General features: G+C 44.7%; 1 protein-coding gene and 1 long non-coding RNA gene across 2 annotated transcripts in view; one reads left to right on the top strand and one right to left on the bottom strand.

Annotated features, from left to right (window-relative positions):
* The window catches only part of nAChRalpha3 (nicotinic Acetylcholine Receptor alpha3), a 110585-nt gene that overhangs the window by 71594 nt on the left and 19616 nt on the right, over positions 1-19375 (top strand). Inside the window, exons 3-6 of the mRNA XM_002133918.3 lie at positions 2804-3098; positions 3232-3412; positions 9148-9263; positions 17693-17861. Of these exons, the coding sequence (XP_002133954.2) occupies positions 2804-3098; positions 3232-3412; positions 9148-9263; positions 17693-17861 (761 nt within the window). The remainder of the gene's footprint in view (positions 1-2803; positions 3099-3231; positions 3413-9147; positions 9264-17692; positions 17862-19375) is intronic.
* On the bottom strand, positions 16831-18300 carry LOC117184407 (uncharacterized). Its single transcript, XR_004469724.1, has 2 exons — positions 18148-18300; positions 16831-16910 (listed from the first exon to the last, which is right to left on the bottom strand). It is a non-coding gene; the product is annotated as an uncharacterized lncRNA (long non-coding RNA).

Genomic DNA, 19375 nt, shown 5'->3' with positions numbered 1-19375 from the left:
GTACATCTGTGTGTATCTGTGTGTATGGCTGTGGGTGTATTTTTGTGACAATAAACACATTTACAACGATGAACAGAGCGAGCCAAGGCAGAGAACACGCAAAGCAATCATAAAATGCTTTTTTTAGTTACCTTAATGTGATTGTCACACACAAACAGGGAAACAGCCAGTCGATTAACACCCACACAGACACACAGACACACAAACAGCACTCAGCCACACAAACCCAGACACAGATATGATTAGGCAATATACAGCATACGCCTCATATGACAGCTCTACACGGCCCAAAAGGGGGGGGATGGGGGGCAAAAGCGGTCGCCGCAAAGGTCCGTTTAACTTAACGTTTCCCACGCGAGCAACAATACAAAGCCATAGACATATGTATACGTATATGTATGTACATATCCCTGCACAGTGTAACATAAAAGTCGTCACCAAAAACGCACACCTTGCCAAATGAATGAGCAAGAGACGGCAATGGCAGTGAAAGTGAAAATGGAAGTGGCTGGGCTTGGGTTTGGGTTTGGCCAGTGGCAAGGCCATGTGCTGCTCAAATTACTCTCTGCCACTGCCTCAAGGCTCGTTTAAGATGCTTAGACCAACCGCTAAATGTATTGTAACCAAAAATTAGGAACAGCAGATGTGACTCTGACTCTGCCGAGATGAAATTGCGGGGCAGATCAATAAGCAGGTAAAGATACTTGGACTTGGGAACGACACCAGGAACCAGGAACTACTGATATCTCCTACTAAGATCTGTCTGCAGGACATTCACATAGGATGTGCTCCGATAGGAACCAAAAAAAAACTCCTACCTCGTTTCCACTGAATCCTCTTAGTGCCTGTCTGGAGATCGATCCCAATAGTCAGCAAATTAATCCTGACCTGTAGTCAATCTCTATTCAAATTTCCTTGGCTCTTTTATGCCAGTCCCCAGCCCGCACACAGCAGGGGAGTGGGCGTGAAGAGATGCAGATGGCGTCTCTTATATCCTGGACACGTCTGTGGCGTAAATGTGCGAAAATTGCAGGTGCCCCTTAATGATGCAGGAAATGAGTTAATGCGCCGTCAATGCCAGCGACACCAGCACCCACACCAACACCAACAGCCAACAGCAAAGAGCATCGGGCAAAAGGCTATAACGACAGCAGGAGTGGGACCAGACCATCAACTGGGCTAAGGAATAGCGACAGGACTCAGCCAGGCGGGTGGGACAAAAGCTCAGTCAAGCGTTGGCCCTATTGTTGCTGCTCCTCCCGCTGCCACTCCGCTCATGCTTTTTCTTCTCTCAGCCAGCTCTCTCCGGGTTGGCATGCAAACCAAGCGGAGCACGACGAAAGCGGAACGAGGAGAGTCAGGAGCCAGGAGCCAGGAGCCAGCTTGATTGGCATCCTCGCCTGGGGGTGGAAGCATAGCCCGAGGGTTTAGCGGGAGCCCCCGTCAGGTCAGACGAAGCCTAGTACAGTGCGGCCACTGGCACGGGAACGGGGGAAGGCATCGGCAGCGGCAGAGGCAACAGGACCGGGGCAGCTGTAAAATGTCGCCAATGTCATTATGCGAGGCTTGCGCTAATCAGCTTATCATTATTACATAGAACCGGATGGTGATGGGGCCCCTGCCGAACCGATCCCGCGGAGGACATACCAGAGGGCGATGCCAGATGAAAGCGGAGCGAGCAATAAAAATGCTCCTCTCAGAAGTCTAAGCGCATTAAAATAGTTAGTTCCTCGAATTGGAATCGAGATGAAAAAACCCACTGAATTGGGGGGGAGGGGAGCGACTGCCTCCCAGCCGAACCCAGTGGCCAATACAAATTATGTCAGACAGGAGAAAATAAATCAATTAAAAGATTTCCCATCTTTCTTTGCTCTCCTTTGTATCTCTCTTTTTCTATTTTTTTGGCAACCGCAGCGAAAGTGAAAGCCAAAAGATCCCAGCCCAGCCCCCCGAATGCGGTCGCCCCCCCCAAAGGCCTCTAAAGCGAAAAGCTAATTAGCAGAGCGACCCATTCGACAGTCAGATTAGCCAGACAATGTTAATGGGTGGTGTTGGGCTGGATGGTTGGATCTCTGGATGGATGGCTGGATGGATGGTTGGGGGATGGGGGCGTGGTCCGCCTGGTCAAGCATATTCTGCATGTTTATCCGTTATCAGCGTATATCATTAATTTAATGTCCCGCACATTAATTGACTTTGGCGGCTGCGGGAGATGGGACGATAGGAACAATGACCATAATGTGAGAATATATACATAATGTTGTGTTGTAGCAGAGGAAGAGGGCTGCCAGTGGGTGGGGAGAGGGGTGGGAGAGTGGGGGAGTGGCTGCCCATTGAACTATGTCCGCGAAATGGCCGGATAAATGATACAATGGCTGGATATAGGTGGATGGCAAGACACAAATCGAATGGAATGGAATGGTCAGAAGGCAATGAAATTACAAGTTGCGATTTAGTTGGCTTAACTTGAATAAAATATGTACTAGATGCTTGCGGAAAACTTCACTTAGCTTAGGATCCGCGCCTTCATATTTGTCGTTTTTTGCTAAATATCCGATAGAATAAATTTGGAACAATGTGCTTCCTAAGAGTTTACCTAGTGCATGTTTTATTGGGTTTTTACGAACCCGATCCCCATCGATAAAACTACGTATATTTGTCAGATCTGAATACCTTTGGACTGACCGACGCTATTCCCATACCATATCACAACACATCCCATATCTTCCATAGCCACTGGAAAGCGTTGTGTGATTTCAAAATTTGTTCATATAAGCTCGTCTGTTTTTGAATATTTTCACAGGCAGCACAGCGAATCCGGATGCCAAGAGATTGTACGACGATTTGCTGAGCAATTACAACAAACTTGTCCGGCCGGTGGTAAATGTTACGGACGCTCTCACCGTTCGCATCAAGCTGAAGCTGTCGCAACTGATTGATGTCAATCTAAAGAACCAAATCATGACCACCAATCTGTGGGTGGAGCAGTCCTGGTACGATTACAAACTAAAATGGGAGCCAAAGGAGTACGGCGGCGTCGAAATGCTCCACGTTCCCTCCGATCACATCTGGCGTCCGGACATCGTGCTCTACAACAAGTGAGTACTCGCCCCGGGGCAGCTGCAGCTGCAGCTGTCAGACACTCGTGCTTAAACCTTCTAATTGAATACATCTCCTGCTCGTTTGGTCCTTTCTCCTCCTCCTTCTCTGCTCTGCTTTTCTGCTTAACAGCGCCGACGGCAATTTCGAGGTGACGCTGGCCACCAAAGCCACTCTGAACTACACGGGACGTGTGGAGTGGCGTCCGCCAGCCATTTACAAAAGCTCCTGCGAGATTGATGTCGAGTACTTTCCGTTCGATGAGCAAACCTGCGTCATGAAGTTTGGCAGCTGGACCTACGACGGTTTTCAGGTGAGTGCGTCTCCCACTCTACGACGATCTACGGCGATAAGTGGCTTAGAGTCTGCTCTGCCGATGTGACTATGAGGTGAACGTAATCCAGAAAAGAACGAATTACTCCAAGCTGGAAGTTCTTGGTGTTCAGATGCTAAAGTGGCTGTAACTTGTCGATTATCTCGACCAGGTTCCATACCGATACGGTGCTATTTATTTTTGGTAACAAGAGTATCACCACAGAGATATTGCATTAGGAACCTATTCCATTTCAATATTTGTTCGATGCTTCATGGTACTTTCCTTCGCGACTTCTGTTCGCCAACGCTGAGTCGGTCCCAGAATCCTACAACAATATACACAGTCTTTGGCGAGGCACAATCTTTGGTCTCAGGTCAAACTCATATTGATTACATCCAGAAAATCTAATGATAGTTACTTATGTGGGTATGTATATCCTTAGTCCATATTCATAAGATCACCACTAGCAATAAATCTGTGCGGTTTTTCGCCCAATACAATGGGTAATGATTGAATCAAATGAGCCTCAGCCTCTCTTCGTCTGGGCCATTTGAGGTTCTTCTATTGTAGCCCTTTGGCTAATTGGTTTATAGATTTGTTGCCAATATTCAAGTAACATTACGAGCTGCACATATACATACGAGTATATACGTAAATATATCGCAGGGATGTCGTTGGGCAGGGGCATTGCAGCGTCCTAGAATTGTTTATCTCCCGCTGTCTCATTTACACATTTACAAATTGCTCCACCTAGGCTGTGGCCAGGTCTGAGCCTGGTTTAGTGGTCATAAACCGAAATGCGCTCATAATTCCTTTTGGCCCTGGCATAGAATTTCTCACGTTTTATGACCACAAAGCACACACAGAAACAGACAGTCAGACCAGGGCAGGAAAATACGTTTGGAATACAGACAGATGCAGATCCGGGCGGTGGTAAGGTGAACCATAGAGAGAGAGAGAGAGAGAGAGAAAGATTTGGTTAGGACGCCCAGGAAGCTTCATAAAAATGTCTCTAGTGGTTTGGCAAAGAGCAAACAGCAATAGGGACACAGCCAGGATACCAGCCAGGGGTACAGGACAATAAGGCCGCCTGACACCTGCCCGGCCAAATGTCTGCGACAAAGCGACACCCAAGCAGTCGGAGGCCTCATAAAATTCTGCAACTGGCATTCGCCACATACTGCAACCCGACCGGACCGGGATGAAGGTGTACCCGGAGACCGAAGACCGGAGACAGTGGTTGGTTCTTCGATGGATGCATGGCGTGGCGTGGCGTGGCGTGGCGTTGCTTGGCGTGGAATGTTCTGCGGTTGGGGCTTAACGAGGGCCCCCCCCAGCTAAGGCCTGTGACTTGGCAGCTAATAATGAAGTGGCATTAGTGGAGATTTTAGCCCGCCTCTTAGCTGTGCAGCCATCCTATTTATCTCTGACCAAAAGCCACAAAAAGAAACAGCCCGAAGGGGTTAACCACATGTAGATACCTAGCTATATTTATCTGCTCATAAGCCCGGCTCATGGCCCTGGCTGGTCGATCCTTGCTTGAAAAGATAGTGCCTCTTTTTATGGAGAATAGGACATCAAAATACTTCAACAGCCAATACATCTGTAGATTCTATTTTAGTATTAAGTCGGTAAATAAAATCATATCATTTGATGAAAGTACAAGACAACTTTCGATAATTTTGCATACGGTTTCTTAGGGAGTGCCTTACTGGTTGCCTAACTGCTTCACACCTTCGAGCACACTCATATTGAACAATTAAATCAATTATAACGGCATCGAATTACCTCAACTTATCCGAAGACATCAACTGGAGCCGCAACTCATCAAGTAGTTAAGCTAGTGGCCAATTGTTGGCAGATTTCCAACTCAAAATCTCTCGTTTCAAAGGATTGTAGAAGTTTCAAATTTTGATTTCACAGAGCTCCCGGCACACACCCCTATGGAACCATAGGAAATGTTGAAGTATCATATTGCACCTTTCTATTCGTAGCCCACATTGAGGCGCACTGATAGGCCCCCAGGAGGCGTCGCTGGGAGGCGTGGAAATATAATTCGTTAATCTGCTAAGCCTTCTAGGCAGCCTTCAACTGGATCAAATTGATTGGCCAAAGGACAAAGTATGAGTGGGGAAGACTAGCTTTTGTTCAATTGTATTATATTTCCACACTCTGCTTGGGAAACTTGACTTTGAGCAGCAGTCATATTTAATTGACACGACAGCAATAAGATATTTAGATATACGATGCATGTATGCAGATATGTGGTTGCTGTTGTATGGCTCTTTACTACGCCTACATGCAAATTGTTCAGCCACATGAACAGGACCCAATACAGTCCAGACACAGATACAGAAGGATACCGCGGGAAAGGACCGACACATGCCGTCCCATAAGCAATACAATACTTTCACCTGAAGAAGGACACATAGAGTACATCCCTCCATCTCTTAACTTAGAATTTAGATAGTGTATAAGTCTGACAACTCCACTCAGCAACTCCGTCTGGTCATTGGGTCCTTCGAGCCGGATTCATCATTGATCTGGAGAATAGAAGCGGCTTCAACACAAATATATATGTACACATATTCTATGTACATATCGTATGTACCCACACGTAGGTCCACTTTTGACTAATTTGGTAAAAAGCTAAATGCTCATTTACTATTAAAAAGGCAAGGCGCCAACAAGCATTTGACACGACACCCAGAGAGAGAGTGGAGCTGTCAGCGCAGCATTGTCTGCTATAGGCATAAGTGTGTGTGTGTGTATGAGCCAACACTGAGAAAAATAAAAGTGTATTTAAATAATAATGATTTAAGCTCGAAAGCAGGAAAAGCATTTTTCCCACTTCTAAAATGCAACGAAATCAGATTATATAAATCATACAAATGAATTCTGAATTATTAATTCTAAATAATCTGGCAAAGATCGTTGGCTCTGCTCTTCTTGTTGAACTAGTCTGACTGAATTGCTCCCAGTGTATGGCATGTCTCTCTATGTGTAATTTGTGGTATGGCCTCTCTGTACGGCGGTGAGGTCTCCGACGCTCAACGCATAAATCAACCGCAAAATGAACGATATCAAACAGAGGCAAAACAAATTATTTATAAACTCTCCAGGGGAATCCAGGCCTCCATTCAAAGGCCATTCTCTCTCTCTATTTCGCAGTGATGTGCGTGTGTGTGTGTTTTTGTGTGTGCGTACCTATGCATATGTATGCAGTAGCAGTAGCAGCCATTTGCCTCCTCTGTCTCCATCTATCTCTTGGTATCACTGGCATCTGTACCTACACAAAAACGGAAATATTTCATTAGATCGTAGCAGCATCCTTATAGTGAAATTTCCGCTACCACTTAAAATAACAATTTCCGCTTGAGCTGCTTCAGTTCCAATTGCAGTGGCAGTGGCAGTAGCAATCCCAGTGGCAACATCCACAGCAGCAAGAGTTGCTGAGAGCACCTGGCAGGGCGCACCGCAGCCACATCCTCTCTGATTATTTTGCCTCATCTTGTTAGCCATTTTTGTATCCTCCGGCCCGAGTTCTTCTTTGGCTCTGTCTCTTCCGGGCTCTGTCTGATTCATTGATGTTCAGCCGACGTCGATTTCCTAATTTCGTGTCAATGATCCAAAGTCAGAAGCCGATATGGGGAATGACGGCATACTCGCATGTGTTCATGTAGCGCACAAAGGCAAGGGAAAGTTCATAGGCTCAATTTTCACACTTGATTTTGCACGAGCTCACGCCCTACACATTTTCTAACACACTCGAAGGCAAGGAGAAAGTGAACGAGGCAAAGAGGGAGAGGAAGAAAGAAATCGTATTAGCGTCACTTTTCAAATTTCACGCTTTTCCAACAATGCCACCACGTTGCCCTGCCACATTCTGCAGCTCACCCCACGCCAGGTGTCTGCTTTTCATACTTTCTCTCAGCCTCAGCCCACTCAACCCGCTCAACCCAATCCACCCACTCAAGCCACCTACACCTTGGCCATCGAAAATCGCTGAGGCGTAAATTGGCAGACAAAATACTCTACGAAATTCACTGGCAGAAAGGAAAGAATTAAAATTGCTGATGCTATGAACGCACCTGTGGGTTTATATTCAAAGTGAATTTAATGCACACGAACAAATCAAAAGGTGAACTCAATGAATGGGAAACAAACCGACTATATTATTTAGTTTAAAGTTAGTTTCACAGACCCTGAGTGCTTTGAACTCCTCCCCGAAGTGCATCATGGAGTTTTTCCTTCCATTTAAAGGCACTGAACATTTTCCAGGAACACCTCGTATACTCGTATGTTAGTAATTAGCTTGGTATCTCACGATAAGTGCCGTCGGTTCCCATGAAGAGGTAACATTTTCATTATCCCAATCCCTTTTAACCATCTAGTAAATTAGGTTAAACCATCCATACACACTCGGGGGGGATAATCGAAAAATTCGTACTCTGCAGTGTTCCTGCCACTTCCACACCTTGCAGCAGATATTAGATCAACGAATGTGCCCAGCTGGCTGGACATTCCTCTGGCAGGTTGCTTTCAGCCCCAGTAGCAAAAGAATGGCAGTCAGCGCCAGATGCTGCAGCACCAGGTCCTACAGCCTCTCAGCCGGGCCTTGCCGTCTCTTGCTGCTGGCTGCCGGGTGCTGGCTCCTGGCTCCTGGCTGCAGGCTGCTGGCTGCTGGCTCCTATCCTTTTGTGGCATGCCAATTGCAGTAGTGTCTTGTCGCCTGTCCATGTCCTGTCAGCTGCATTCGTGCCGAACTAAGCAAAACTGAAACTGAACTGAGCTGAGCTGAAATTGAAGTGCGGCCTTGGTATGTTTGTCCATTTCGGTATCGATGCTGCTGCCTGCACCTACCTTGACTGCCTCCCAGTCTCCGTCCCAGAGCCTTCTTCGTGTTCCATTCCATCTTTCTCTCATTCTTTTTTCCAAATTTTCGTTGGGATGTAAATTCGTTCTGAGTTCCGTTCGGGTATTGTGCATCTGACGTTGACAGTCAAATCGGAATGGCAACCCATGGCCGGCCCTTAGCACGGGTCCAGGTCTGCCTGAGAACGACCGAGGACGCCAGAGCAACAGAGCAAGAGAGCAAGAGAGACCCAATCGGGTTGCCAGGTACTGCAGTCCAATTATGCTCCCTGTCGGCGTAACGCAGTAATTGTCTAATCACTGGCAATCGGCACTGAGGGAAATCAAGGGGGGGCCTCAATATACACTCACATGGTTCAAGAGCCAAGTTGAAGATTGAATTTCCTTGGGATCTGAAATATCACTCGGCTAATACATTGTTGCCATGCAAGTTTATCGTTTCCTATTTGAATCGAAAAATAATACATTTTATGGAACACTTGCATACACTATCACTTATAATATCCAAGAAACTTGGACTAGGATGGTGGAAAAGACTTCTCTTTAGAACCAGCTCTAAAGCTTGACTGTTCAAATTTCAAAGAAATGTATAAAATATTATATTTTATTCATTATTTAAATTGTTCTCAATATAATTCGTTTTATCGATACATAGATTCAGTGATTACTTCTCGAATATACTTAAAAATTCCCACCATCGAAGCTGAACTGGGAATAATATCTTGGTTTTCAGTACCTACTGCATAGTCATATACAGATGCTAACATGTTGTATCTTGATGTATTCAACATTACATATTTTTCTGCAAGTGCATTGATTGCTCTCTCCCTCTCTCTCTCTCTCTCCCTCACTTACAGGTGGATCTGCGTCACATCGATGAACTGAATGGCACCAATGTTGTTGAAGTGGGCGTGGATCTATCCGAATTCTATACATCCGTCGAGTGGGATATACTTGAAGTTCCTGCAGTGCGGTAAGTTTAACACCCCTTCCTCCTTGCCCACCAGCCATGGCAGGACCTCGTGGAGCACCCACTCAGCCACTGAAGGCCGCCAGGGATGCATCCATGCCCGAGCCAGAGGCAACAGAAAATAATTTTGGCAGAAACTCCTTTGGCAAGTTTCTTGGACGCCTTGGACGCTGTCACAAAACACAAACACAAATCTTTCAGGATGTCAGGGCGCACACAGGTCAAGGATGCAAGTTTCTCCGAGAGATTTCTGTTGTTGCGGCAAGAGGACATGTACATAGGACTGCGGGTAATGATCATCTCGGTCGTCGGTCATCGGGTGCCGTCGGGTGTCGGTAGTGGGCGTGGGCCTGGGCGTCTCTACATACATACATACCTATGTATGTATATGGTGCGGAATGAGGAGGGAGTGGCTTTTATTTACACTTACCTCACATCACTATCTCTCTCCCTCTCTCTATCTCTCTCTCCCTAACTCTCATTCATTGCTTATATTTTTTTACGTGTTGAAGTTTTTAAATTAAAAAACTTTGGCTAAGGGAGCTGCCAAAAATAAATTATATATGTACCTATATACGTTTAAATATACATGGTAGCGGAAGCGGAAGTTACTGATGCTGCCTCTAGTTTTACTTCTTTTCTCCTGCCTGGTCATCCATACATATGTGTCTATGCATGGGTGGGTGCCCTATCCGTATATACCATATGTGTATATGTATATTTATGTGGGTATGTGTTGGTAGATTCTTTTGAGTGAAAATAGGTGTGTGCCTGTGTGTGTTTCTTCGTTTGACTTTCGCTCTCCAAGTGAAAGTGAAAGTAAAAGCTTCTTGGGCTATGGGAGCTGCAGAGACTGTTCTTTAATTGCCGAGCCCACCATTTCGTGGGCTAAAGGGGCGTGTGACAGGGAGAAAGGGCAGGAGATACGCTTGTGTGCACACATCCAGGAGGGGGCCAAAGGGTCTCGTATTTAATGTGTTTAGTCCCAAACAAAAGGCAACAAGAAATTTTTGTTTCAGCCGTAGAAACTTTTGCCGGATTCTTAAGATATTCGAGGCTGGTCTCAGAAGAGAGCGAAGATGATAGAGGATAGACAGAGCAGACTAATTAATTAGTTGATGACAATGGGGGATAAGTGCACGGGGTGGTGCTGGTGTCCTTTGGCACAACCTTTCGGATGCTCTTGAGAGATTTCCCACATATTTTCCGTGTGGCGAAGAGATCATTGGCGTCTGGGTATTATAGTGTCGAGGAACGTGTGCTGAGACTTCAAACCTTTCGAATTTTGAACATGGCAAGGATCGGAATTTGTGATAAAACGTCTCTTATCTGTCTGTCAATGTAAGCTATCAATTAACTAGCTCTTGAATTCTCTTTAATATTTGCTGAATTTTCTCCTTTCCGTACAGCCAAAATGTGACTCCCTTGACTGCCTTTTATTGTGTTCCACTGCCTCCTCGAACACTTTTTGATTTTGTTTTTTCAATTGTTGATTTTTCTCTGCGTTTTTTTTATTACAAACATTTCTCAAAGGAAGCAGAAAATCGTTGACCAAGTCAAGGTAGCGGATTCTGATGTATATGGCTGTTGTGTGTTGTTCGTTGCTGTTTTTGTTGTCGCGCCATTGGCACGCGTGGCAGCCACAAACAAGTCGCGTCTCCAAAGCCATTTTATTTTTATATATGTGTATTACGAGCCATGGCTGTACGCATGTACATATGTACGTGTATGTGTGTGCTTGGGCGAGCGAAGATTGCCCGTGAAAGTCATGAAAGTGTTATTTATGTGTGCCTCAGCTCGACTACCCCCACTCCCCACTGCGTATGCGAGGGCCAGCGACAACAACAAAGGCCGCAAGCTCCTCACCTGACTGTGAGAGGAGAGACAGCGGGAGAGACTAGAAAATAAGAGGAAATGCGGAAAAGTCCGAGTGAAGGACAACAGTATCCTTGAACTATTCCGAACTGAAGTTGCGTGTTAGCCAAGAAACGGTCTATAAATCAGTTATACTTTCATCCAACTTCCCCCTCAATTTAGTTTCTATTGCTCACTTTTTGTCCCACATACAGATATGTACATATATCCAAGTATCTTTCTTTTCACAGTTTCTAGTGGCATACGAAGCCATATCTTAAGACCATTCCAACTGGCCGTTCCACAGTTCACATTCACATCTTTTTCAGATTCTTTTTCTTTCCATTTCTGATTTGAGGTGCGTTTACGATTTAAACATTCAATAGAGCTAAGAGTTGCATAGTTCGCCTAGTATTTCTGGCTAGCACTAAATATATTCCCAGCTTAAATTACAACTTAAAATTCAAGCGAACTCAACAACATCGCATAAGGTATTCCTAACAATTACATCAGGCCTATATCAAAGCCACTCCCATCTAATTCAGTTGTCCTTTGACTGACAACCTTAAGCATGCGACCCAACCCAACGCACAATGTCAGTGCCCTTCCCTCTGCTTAACGCCCTGCAACACCCCCTTGAGCAGCACGTGACAAGTGGAGATGACGGAGCAGAAATACACTGGGAGAAAAAATGTTAAGACCGATGAGTACTGGAAACGAGGCTCAAGTCATTGACGGGAATTAAAAAGTTGACAGCGCCAGTTACTTGGGTGTTAGTGTTGGTGGAAAGTGGGAGGCACACGCACACATACACACATACACACGTACATATGTATACGTTTGATTGCATGTGTGCGAAGGTTTATTTGGCGTCGTATTCGCAGTAAATTATGCCACAAGTGCGTGACACTCTCACAAAAGCGGCCTCTGGCGTTGGCGCCACTAAACCACCTAGTTGCCCCTTTATTCCAGGCAGACGTCCCCCCCCCTACCACAGCACGACGACTCTTCCCCATCCTCCACCCAGTGCTCCTCCTTGACTTACTCCCTTGACAGCTTTTATTGTCTGCAGGCTTTTGCTGCTCCTAAAATGCTGCAACACAATTCATAGCACGTAGAGCAATTTTCCCATGAAGCCTCCAACCACTTCATCCTTCCGCTCACTCCCTACACTCCCGCCACACCCTCTACCCCCGAGTAGACCTTTCCACCTCCTTCCTACTCCTACAACTTGTGTACAGCCTCCAACAAGATTCCGTTTTAATGCGCATCGACAGTTAAATTAACTGAATGGCGAGGTGAACATAGTCTGGGGGCTGGTACCTGGCATGGAATGAGAGGCGTGGCAGGCCGCAGCACGTGCATGAGGGTAAGGGCCAGGTAGACAATCAGGCATTGATTGACAACCAACCATACAGAGAGAGAGACAGAGAGAGAGATAGAGAGAGAGACCTGTGACTGTAAAGGTGCCAATGAAGACAACAAAGAAATCGAAAGTCTCTAATCAGAGGCCATCAAATTAAAGTTGGGTCTGGGTCTGGGTCTGCCTTTTCAACTTTTCGGACTCTAGGCAGGATACCTCAAACTTTATGTTAATAACACAATCTTGGCAGGGCTTTCGTTTATAGTTTGTAGCTTTTACTGCAATTCAGTTGAGAGTTGATATCTTCCATTCTCCCCACACTAAATTCTGCCACTCGCCACTCTATTTTGCTCCAGGAATACTTGATTTACTCTTTTTAAACAGTTTTCCGGTTTTCTTTAGAACTAAATTACTCAAGACTAAACTCAAGATTGTACAGTATTCAATTCTATACTCGCTATTCGTTACTCGTTACTCGTTAGACTCCACTTGACTGCACTTATGTGTTTATATCTTTCCCTGTGGAATGCAGCTCTCCTCAGCGCTCTACTTTTTACTCATTTCTCTTTGGGTACTCTTCTTTTTGGTATCAATTTCACTCTTCTCTTCTCTCACATTTTTAAACTTAAAAACTCACTCATTCGTATTTATTCCTCAATCCCTTTTTATATTTTCCTCCTCCTCCCTTCGTCATTCTCTCTCTACCTCTCTCACTCTCTCTCTCTCCCTCTCTCTGTGTATCATCAGCTTCTTTATCTGCTTATTGGGTTTTCCCTTTTATTGTCATATTCCAAGCCATCCCTTGGGGGCTGTATTACGTCTAATTGCCCCAATGCGGCGCACAGCATCGAATCAACACGCCAGGCACATACAAAATCGCACCACAGAACACACAACCAAATGGTCTCTCCATCCCATCTCTTAAGTCCTCTACAGGCTCCATTTAAACTTCCGTTGTGCCTTACTTTTACTACAGCTTGATTGCTTGATTACCAGGCACAATTTTGGTCGAGTTTGAGGTTTCCATTCCCATACCCGGCCCCAGCCCATATTTTTATTAACCACCCCCAACAGATCGATTAAAATCATAATTAGCAAACTTTCCAGAGATTCTCAGTCCGCAGCTTTTCATTTTTTTTGCGGTCACACCTCAATTGCCACACAATGTCCCAGTCCTTAGAGACTAATTTCCTTCTCTTCTCTGCTCTCTTTTCTGTTTTCTCGGGGTTTCCACATTTTTTTCAAGTCATGCAACGAAGCGTGTTTATGTTAGTTATTAAAATTCTATTACTTACTTTGATTTCTTTCTGGGGCCAATTTCTATTTCTTCTTTGCACGGATTTCAGGAACCTATCAGGGAAAAGTTGTTGAAATCAATCAAGCGTTGAGACCTTTAGCCATTGCCTCCATGCTGCCACTAGCACTCCCACTGTCACCTCTTCAGCCCCCACTGAGTAGGTGGTAATGGTTATGAGGCTCCCCATGGGGGACTGGGCTTCTGCGGGGTTCTTCTTTCCGCCTTTCTTTATGTCTTCGTTTTATGTTTTTTTATGTTGCCAATCATTCCGTATTTATGCGTTTGTTCTTTGACTCCACCAGCAAACAGCAAACAGCAATCATCAGGCTTCAGTTCCTCAGTTTCTCGTGGCCCCAAAACTCGCTTTTTCTCTCTGGGGTTTCCCCCGTTGTCAATCAGCTTTTTGACCATTTTTGGTCAGTTTAGTGTGTTCATTGGCCCTGCCCTGCCCTGCCCTGCCCTGCCATGTGCACACCACCCAGTTACGTGCCACTTTCCACATTCAATTTCGCTGGAATTTCACTTAATTTTTTGTGTGTCGCTGACCCAAAAAACCTTTGGTGGGGCGAGTGGGAGAGTGGAAATCTAAATAGAATTTGATTTAAAATCAGTTCTCTTCTTGGCAAAATCATTTCTAAAACACACACGCCACAAGCCCGGGGAGGGGCACTTTCCCTTTCAACTTATTTGGCTTTGAGCATTTTCGTTTTACTTTCCCTCTTTGGGGTTTTCCTCGTTTATTACGCACACGCCGCGTGTGGCTCAAAGCATTGATGAATTGTTGCCAATGTTGTTGGTCTAGGAGTAATAGGAAGTGGAGCGCGGTTCAGGGTAGGGCCACAGGCAGAGGTTGGGGAAGATACGAGTATGTCTAGGGGAATGGCCGGGCCTGGCCTGGCCTGTCCCGGCCTGTCCTGTCCTGGCCTGTGCCTTCAAGTCAAATCAAACTGAAGTTTTGTTAGTCCTGACTGGTACTTTGTTGCCGTCTTTTCTATATTTCTCTATTTTTTCTTTTTTCCCTTCGTGGCGCCATCTCTCGGCGCCGTGCCCAGACACACGCAGCGATGGATTTATATGTGTATGTGTATGTGTGTGTGTTTGTGAGAGGGACTACGCGTGTCCATTTAGTCATTTCCATTCCAATGTGTGCGTGCTTTTTTCTGCCTATTTTATGATTTATTGTATGTTTTTGCTCCTTCGGTGCGTTTTGTTGCTAACCAACTAACCAAGCCGTCACCGAGCTTATTACACAGACCGACCTTTACACGTACAACAGCCCCCCCCACTGAACCGCCCCTCTACGTCCACGCCCACACATATTTGATGCTGACTTAAGGGTCTTTCAAGTTTTCGGACAAACGTCTGTCTGCCTGCCAGAGAGTAGAATGTCTGTAGATGCCAGGCTGGGGCTCATCTTTAAGGAGAATAAGCCAAAAGAAGTTCCACAGAAAAGGAACGACAGGGTAGAGTCCACCTCGTGGACACTCCTGGCATGTTGACTAAAGCTCACTTTAGCAGACTTAATCTGTATCCATATTACATTTTCCTCGTGGCTGGGGATCGGCTCAAGAGGGAAGGAGCTGATGGAGCTATGTAGAGGCATAAACACATACACATATATGTACACAAGTTAAAATTCTCATGTGCTTTTGTTTGTGGTCATGCTGTTGGGGCAGCACATAAATATTCTGTGACAAAAGAGTTCGGGGACTAGCATTCTCAATTCCCTCCTATCTTTTGTGTAATTATAGCCTTTCTATGCCCGGTTGTCAAAAAGTATAAGGGTATATTAAGTTCATTTAGATGTAATAGCCAAAACGAAGCGTTTCCGAATTCATGTAATTGGATCGTTGATCAGCAACCATATAGAGATATATTAGATACAAAAATGTATATATGTACCGACTGAGTGCCGGGTATGAGTAATGTCTCGGCACGATGACATAAACTGGATATTCCTCGTTCAGTGACGCCATCTGTCGGAGTGAGCGTGATATAATTCGTTCCCGTGCAACGGGGCATGACTAGAACAGCCAGAATATTCGTCATGACTAATTACTAATTAGAATGAAAATCGAAAAGTACTGGATATTGTAATTGGATAAGTTACATAAATCACTGCATACATAAATATGATGTATGGATTAAGTATGATAGTAGTAGTTTAGTTCACACGAATCACGTTTTCTTTTTTTCACAAATATATTAGTACTTTAATAATTTTCTTGAAAGCGCTTCGAGTATCCTAGTTTTGGATAGTGTACCTTTCTTTGCAATTCGACCTGCCTCAACATCATTTATGAATACAGTTTCCCGTTAAAAGTCTTGTAGATGTATTTGTTGTTTATGTGAATACTCGTTGATAATTTATGTAGTAGATCACTTTTTCTATATGCTTGAACTGTCCGTAATAGTGTCGTAATAGATTACTCGACCCCTCCAACTGGGTTTCTCCCTCTAGGCTCCTATTGCTCTTCCCCCCAGCGATTTCTCGCGCTCTCTGTATCTTCTCTACCTTCTGTTTCTTCCCCAATTCGGTTTTGAGTGACTGGCATTTGGAATTGCCTTGGCAAATTATATTTTATTGCTGCAGCCATCAAAACTAACCCACAAGATGTTGGCCTTCAGTCCCGGACTCCTTGCCTCACGCTTCCCTCCCACATCCACATCCCCACCTACAATATATGCCCACAGAAACCCACCCACTCCCCCTTCGGCGCTTTGGCCTCCATTTTGTGTGCCTATTGCCACATACTTCATTTCTATTTGGAGGCAAAGTCAACTGCCACAAACAGTTAGTTGCCTGCCGGCCACATCCTTGTCGTTGTCCTTGCCACCCTTGTCCCCCTCTCTAATCCTCTTTCCTGCCTTTGTGGGAAAGCGGGCTTTCTTTGCCATTTCCTTGGTTGTTTATTATTTATTTACAATATTTTCGTATTCAAAATGAAGCCGCAAGCCGCCCGGAATTATTGATGGCTTCACCATACACAACCCGTGCCAGGCCTTCCTCTCTACCCCTTTCTCGTGCCCGCCAGTTACATTTTTTCTTTTTTTTCCTTCTGCTCGGTGTCCTTCCTCTCGTCAGATCCTGTTTCAAGAGTTTCTGGAGTGCGACCAGCAGAGGAACGAACGACAACTGTAAGAAAATAAAAGTTTGCTTGACTCAATTTACAAAAATGTTCCCTCTATTTTGTTTTGTTTTGCCTTTGCCTCCTGGAGTTTCTTTCCACTTTTCTTCACAGCAGCAGTCAGAGATTATTAACTTTTAAATTATGCATTTTGCCTGGCAACGGGGGGCGGGGGCCCATGAGTGAGGAAAGTGGCCAGCCCGTATGAATGACTTTCAAACTGATTAACGCAAATGGCTTACAGTTCTGCAGGATATGTTTAGGATCCACAATTTACAATCGTTGATATATATATATATGTATATCTGATCAAATTCTAAGGACTAAGGGGGACTACTGGATCTTTGAAATAAAAACTAATAGCCATAGCCATGTGGGAATTCTCGAACGGAATTCTCGCTTCCCAAGCAATGAATATTGTCTACAGTTGTACATGCATTGCTAGCCATTCACAGTTTGACACTCACTCAGCAGTTAGGCCAATATTTTGTCAGTATTTTCCAATATTTATCATGCGGCTGATGATTTATGCGACTGGAGTGCCATATATCTACGAGTATGTGTTTATATCTGTAAATAAATAAATGTGTTTGGGGCCTGTCTGAGTGCCGGGCACTGCGGATGCCCCGCGTGCGGAAGCTGCCCCAGCAATAAACAAGCAACAAAAAACAGCAGCCCGAATAATCCTTAATATTTATATATTTACGGGCTGCTTAACTCAAATATGTATTTTCCATTCTCAACCGCCTCCCCTCTGTTTATCTCTGTATATCTTTGCATATCGTTGCAGCAATGAGAAGTTCTATACGTGCTGCGATGAGCCATATCTGGACATCACATTTAACATCACGATGCGCAGGAAGACGCTTTTCTACACGGTCAACCTGATCATCCCCTGCATGGGCATCAGCTTTCTAACCATATTGGTGTTCTATCTGCCATCAGACAGTGGCGAGAAGGTGAGTGCTCAGTTCCATAAGTTCTTCAAGCATACAACAATGTGAGGAAAATGTGAGGAGTCGACATATAATACCAAAATTAACTGCCGGTCGAGTACCTGGACGGTCCCTAAACGCGACTCTGTTGGCACTCTGGAAAATCAAGAGACTCCTCACCTTTCACCTTTCACTGGCGGAGGCCGTGCCTCGACGTGGAGGATTACAAGAAAGAGAGTGCCATGGAGATAGCCTCCTCCTTCCCCAATATAGCCTCAGTTTTCTGGCCACAATCTACGAGAGCACGTACTGTGACGTACTTGCCACATGCTTTCCGTCCTTATGGGATTTTCAACCTGCAGTTTAGGTGAGGTTTTAATGTGCTTTCCTGGGCTTTACTGGACAAAAAGGATCAGTAATTGTTTGCCGACACTTGTATTATGAAATGAAATTGAAAATAACGTTGATGAAGCACCAAAATTATTTAGGATCCTCCTGTACCATAGAAGTTCGATGGTCGAGTTCGAAACACCAGATGGTTGATTTGAGAACATGATTAGATCACGCTAATCACGTGACTAAGATCATGCTGTGACGTGGGTACTAAATTATTTGAACCGTTTAACGAAGAGTTTAAATCATCAAGGACTTTATCTGATAACGGTTCGTTTCACCCTCTGAAAGGGGTATATGTTTTATTATGGTTAATCATGGGAGATTCCCATTTAGGGAACCAGTTCAGTAGAGAACCAACTACAAGGCCTTGGATACGCTGCCCTCTGTCCTCGGTGAAACACATCTCTTTGACAGTTTCCACTCTATTTGTAATTTTATTTGCCCTTGCACATCTGCGCCATCTCTAGACCACACAGTCCCCTAGTTCCCGTGGCCAGTCCGCTGCTCACAAACAGTTTTATTTTTTTCGTTAAATGTCGTTAAACCAATTGCCATAATTTATTGTCCGCTCTGCATTTCGCCCTCCTTCTACCCAATCAGTTCAAAATGTGCTTTTAATTAAAAAGAAAAAATAATTTCACACTTGAATGGAAATGAAAACGAAAATGAAAATGAAAATGAAAATGCATTTCAACATTTAATTCATTTTGATTATCAATTTTGTTGTGTTGATGTTCCTTTTTGTTGGTTTGGTTCGGTTTGCCTTCATTTAAGTTTGAGTAAATAAAATTACACAATGTGTGCAATTTAATGCATATCCACACATATTCCGGCGAACCGCACCCGGACTGTTCTTCGACGAAGGGATTCTTTTAAGAGAGCGCGTGCGAGTGCCCAAAGAAAAAACGCTCGGGAAAATGCGTGGAAAAATGGCATGCAAATGCAATGGCATAATGCATAAATATAAACATTTACAGGCTGCCCGGGCGAGACTTATGAATAAATTACGGCCAATTTTCAAAATAAATAAAATGCAAAAATAATTTGTGTGCGCAAGCGGTTTGTGGATTACGACCACTAGCAGCCACTGTGCACTGCCAGCCCTACAGACAGACACGTACTGAGCTACAATGATGCTGATG

Source organism: Drosophila pseudoobscura, chromosome X (genome assembly GCF_009870125.1).
Source record: "Drosophila pseudoobscura strain MV-25-SWS-2005 chromosome X, UCI_Dpse_MV25, whole genome shotgun sequence".
Classification (NCBI taxonomy): Eukaryota; Metazoa; Arthropoda; class Insecta; order Diptera; family Drosophilidae; genus Drosophila; species Drosophila pseudoobscura.
This window is presented reverse-complemented; position numbering and strand designations above follow the sequence as displayed.